This window comes from Seriola lalandi, unplaced genomic scaffold, assembly GCF_002814215.2.
Source record: "Seriola lalandi dorsalis isolate HSWRI2012SDOR001 ecotype SW California unplaced genomic scaffold, Sedor1 jcf7180002053102, whole genome shotgun sequence".
Lineage (NCBI taxonomy): Eukaryota > Metazoa > Chordata > Actinopteri > Carangiformes > Carangidae > Seriola > Seriola lalandi.
The window spans coordinates 190289-195402 of NW_019523655.1; the positions used below are offsets into that span (position 1 = coordinate 190289).

The window sequence follows — 5114 nt, forward strand, 5'->3', positions numbered from 1 at the left end:
GGTGGGGGGTGGGGTGGCGCTGACCTACTTTGAATCTTGAATAAAAGTGTTTTGGGTATAGCAGAATGGTGGAAATTAGACAGTCATAGTAATTAAAACATGGTTCAAATAAGAAGCGCCGATGTAAATTCAGTGTCTGAACCATTTACCACAGTCTCTGACCCTTTTGCTTCAAAATCTATTAGATAAGATAACGGCAGAAAAACGAACGCACTGAACCATTTTAGTGTTTTGAAATTAAAAATAAACAGTCAAAACCTACAACACTCGCTTCATCGGCCAAAGACAACATAAAACATTCTGTAGAATTCCGACAAAGTGCAGCACTGTCTCAATTTATGACTCATACAAAACTCAGCACACAGAGAATGGTCTTTAAAAGAAATCTATTCATCTCTGCTTCCTGCAACATGAATTACTTTACAGTAAATTAAAGGTTTATTGATTATATTCTGTCTAACAAACTTACACACTACCCATGCAAGTTAAGATTAAATTCTGGTCAAGTTTGCTGGAGAAATAAAAACTTTCAGAAATCACACACACAGTCTTCTTAGAAATCAAATTCTAATTGATAAACAATAAACTGCGCTCTTGCTAAGTTCAGTGCACTAGGGGGTTTTCCTGCTGCAGCCTTACTTGGTGGTTAACATTGTCAGACTTTACATTGAGGTTGCTGTGTTACAGTTTGCTATCTTTGCGGCTCTTCTAATTGGGCCACATTTACACTAGATTTTAGCATGAAACACTATCCTGTCACTTATGTGGATCAGGGCTCAGATCATTAACTCCTGTAAATTCAATAATTCCTGATAGGACCAGAACCATTTTTAGACCTCCACATTATTTATTTATAGTATTTTGAAGCATTGCCAATCAAATTGCTGATGTTTTGAGTTGAACATTTCTATTCAAAATGCACCTCACTATAGAAAAAGCTGAATTAACAAACATTAATCCTCAGGAGAGAATTGAGTGGCATGAGTCACTCAGTACAGGCAGATCATTAACCCCTGAAGCAATGACAATTTATCAGTTTTTCCGTCCCTAAATTCACACACACCCCTTGTGACTTTCAGGAGGAAACACTGACATCACAGCAGGGTGTAGGGTGACTCTAAAAATGTGAAAATTGAAAAGCTTCTGGCTTAATCACCATGAAGTAACCTTTACTGCACCATTCAGACCACACGGCATACTTGGCTGAAACAATAGCGGGATATCCAAAAATAAAAGAAAGAGGAGGCTTGGAGGATACGCAAGATTTAACATGGAAAAAATAATGTCAGCTGAACTTATTTCATCCTTGAGTGGGGTGCAGAGGAGGGTGAGGCAGGCATGTAAAAAGCAGCGGAGGAGGGGACGGAGGGATGAACAGTGACAGTGAAGACCTGAGCAGAGGAGGCAAAGGGGAGAGAGGGAGGGAAGGGAAAGAAAGATAAACACTCAGGCCTTGCCAGTCATATTTCTGTTCGGGGATCGTATAAACATCCTGCTCGGCTAAGAATAACAGAACATCGGCCTAATAAAACATAAAGGGGGCACAATGAGGAGGAAGTGGGGGTGCACAAGCAACAAGTCGACCTGGGAGGGGAGGAAACAAACATACACAGACTACAGTCACATTCATTACTGCTTCAAGTGTCAAGCTGGGCTGAACAACGTGTCCCTCTCTCAAAGTGGAATGATTCCTAGAGATGGCATGTTAAAGAGCTCTATAAGTAACCAACCTGTAAATGTACGACATAAAAACCAGAACGGAGCGCAGTTAGTTAACCAGTGTCTGTGGTCAAGGGCACACATTTAGCAGTCATGTCTGAAAGTGGTTATGCCTCAGCTGCACATAATACACAAAACACTTACAATGGCCAGATTGCTTGATTCTGTGGCCGAGCGTCAACACGCACATCTTAAAAGCAAACGGCTCTCGTTGATTAATTTGTGAGGCTGGTGTGGCAGATGGCAGTAAACCTCTTTACCTCTTGACCCAATCAACATTAGGCGTACCTGGTCCTGCCAGCTTCCTAATGCCATGTCCAGCCAGGGCACAGATGGACGACAGGTAATGGCACAAGACACAGTCATGTACCATGAGTCCAAAGTGTGTTATCAGGAAGGATTACTAGAGTCTAGAGCTGAAACTGTTTGTCGTTTAATGGATTAGGTCAACAGAAGATTTAACAGCAACAATTAAAAAATGTTTCATCTAATAATTTTTTTTTTTTTTATCATTTGAATTCAATGGTTCCAGCTTCTTAAATGTGGGTATTTTTGGCTTTCTTGTCCTTTCTATGAAATAGCAAATTTTATATATTTGGGTTTTACATAAAACAAGCAATCTGGCAGCATCCTACTGGTTTTTGAGAAATGGTTATGGGCACTTTTAGAGTATAACTGAGGAACTGAGGCTTTTTTTTTTTTTTTTTTTTTTTTTTTTTTTTTTTTTTTTTTTTTAAATGCTGCAGCTCTACAACATTTTCAGATGCTACAATTGCATGAAAGATGACTATGTTCATCTGTGATGCTCTTTTCAGTGGATTTTTAAAATCATCCTAGCAAGAAAGCACCGTTTCAGACAAATGCACTGACCCAGTGACCAGCGGAGGAGCAGATATAAAGTGGAGGAGTATACATGCCGCGTTAGAGTCTCCTCCAGTTTTGCTTTATTTAACATCTCCCTGACCTCATTAAATATAGTGACCATATTCCTACTGACTTTATGTTACAGCCTTTTCATATAATAGTCGGCAGCAGTGACATGTTAAAATCTGTAAAGCCCTCAGCCACACCAGCCTTAGAGATGCCCAAAGTCTTAAGGCATCACCTCAGACTGACACCAGTTTCATCCACCTGTCTTCAGAGGTGGTGATAAAGGCCATCCTATCCGCTTGTGTGTCTGTGCTGCAGTGGTGCTGACAGGACCCCAGAGCCCAAGGCGGTCTCTGCAACAGTCTCACTGCACAAGAGGGGAATCTGCGCTTTGAGTTATCAACATCGTTTCCCCTCTGCCACCCCGCTGTTCTTACTACTACTACTATAATAAATCTCTGCCTGTGTGGCGACAGGGCAAAGCTGCTGACGTTCCATGCCAACGCTGAGCTTTCCACCAGCCGAGTCACACAGCTCTGCAGGTATGTGGGTGGTGGCAGTGGGGGAAGAGAGAGAGGGGGGGGGGGCGAGACCCCCTGGAGTGAGCTGGAATGAAAGGGTTGTATGCAGATTCCTCTGGGTTGAGTCTGCCACTGAAAACACATCATGGATCAGTTACCACTCCAGTGCTTAAAAAGGTAATCTAAGCAAAGGGTATGGGAGTGAAACTCTTACTGACTTTACATGTTTAGCCACAAATGTTTTCTATATATGTTGTTATGTACAGAGTGTATGGGAAATGTGCAGCTATGTTGGGTGAGTTCCAGCTGCTGTTGTGAGAAAAATGTCTTCCTGTTTGCACAGATAGAAAGCCACAGTGCAGACGGTGGAAGATTTAGTGAAACTTGCAGCATGCAGCTCCAAATCAAATGCAGCAAAAATGGGACTTTCTAATCATGCCTTTGAAATTTTTTTTTTTCCTTTTTTTTTTTTTAAAGTAATGCTGAAGAAAAGCGAAACTGTATTTTTGGAACTCTCAAAGAAGCAGCCTTACAGAAGGGAGAAGCACAGGTCTAGTGTAAGTAAGAACAGGAGGCAAAGTGTGGTTACAGTAAAGAGGTCGATTCTGAACTTCCTGGTAGACGCAGCTTGAAGCCTGCTGAGGTTTGAACAGTGCTCGCGAAAAAACAATGTTTCAAAACGTCTTGCATATCCTCTCTACAGACAGGAAAACAGTCGACAGATAAGGCTTCAAATAAACAAAGATGCACTCACTAGGCCTGTGTCAAGTACATCAAGGAGTTAGGTAATTATGATAAAAATGACACTACAGTAATAGATGGGAGCAGAGTGCATCCATCCTTCTCCAGTTGCACTGCACCTGCAGCACTAAAGACTGAAGGATGAAAGCAGTGCATTACTCAAAATGTTTAAGAACAAAGCAAAGTAAGTCTGTGTGCTTGCTATAAAAAAAAACAAAAAAAACAGGATCTTGAAAAGGGGAATAAAGCACATTTCATCTCTAAATAGAAATAGGCTGAAAATGAAGCTGTGACCACTGTGACCTTTCTGAATTGGCAGAAGCACAAAACATTTATCAAGCTGGTCCCTGTCAAAAAAATTTGCTAAAAATCACACACACTCACACACACACACACACACACACACGCGCACACACGCACGCACACACTTTTTCTTTTTTCCAATCCGTGTGCTGTGACATTTTCAATTTCAGGGGCAACACCCCATAAAAAAATCTCAAAGGAAACATGAGTGGGTGTAGCAACAAAAAGGTGGCTGCTTCGGAAAGGGAAATCACCAACCAAAACACACCACCACTATATACTTCAGTGTTCTTACCTGTCAGATGGAAAGCCAACACATCTACTGTTAGATACTTGATTTAGTCTTTTCTAATCAAGCGAGAGAGCAGCCTCAAAAAAAAGAAGAACCCCATCAACGAAGACGTGAGCAAGTGAAAGTGGGAAAGATGCAGTACTCACCAGTATATCTGCGGGGAAAATACAGACATGAATTCACACCTGCTGCCAATTCTGCTGATTAGGGAATCTAATTACAGCCTCTGACTTCTCTCTACTTTTGCTGTCTGTTTCTTTTTTCTTTCTTTCTTTCTTTCTTAACCCTCCAAGGCTGCACAGGACGCTCGCGCAAAACGAAAGTAACAATGGCAAGCCTAACGACCAGGGAGGTAAAACGCAGCTCTTTAAATTGGTGCGTCTGTCTGATCAGCACCACAGTTGTGTTGAGTATTTATGCGAGAGGCGTGTGCTTGTGCAGCCAGGAGACACACCTCCTCTCTGACCGGGCCAGAAATCCTCAATGGCAGCTCATTATCGGCAGGAGCCAATCAGAGCACAGGTGACTCGGCCCTCCTCCTACCCCCCCTCCACCCTCCACCCCTCCAACCTCCCCAACCCTGATGACGACAGCAGCGGTTGAACCTTCTCATTGGGAATGGACAAGAAGATACTGCATGATGCTATTGATTTGTAGTCTCCCAGGCA

At 42.2% G+C, this 5114-nt stretch overlaps 1 protein-coding gene across 1 annotated transcript in view; it reads right to left on the reverse strand.

Moving 5' to 3' along the window:
• The window catches only part of lbh (LBH regulator of WNT signaling pathway), a 10688-nt gene extending 5835 nt beyond the window's left edge, over positions 1–4853 (reverse strand). The window contains exon 1 of the mRNA XM_023400976.2: positions 4593–4853. Coding sequence (XP_023256744.1) covers positions 4593–4621 — 29 coding nt within the window. The 5' untranslated portion in view covers positions 4622–4853. The remainder of the gene's footprint in view (positions 1–4592) is intronic.
• Between the last annotated feature and the right edge of the window lie 261 nt (positions 4854–5114).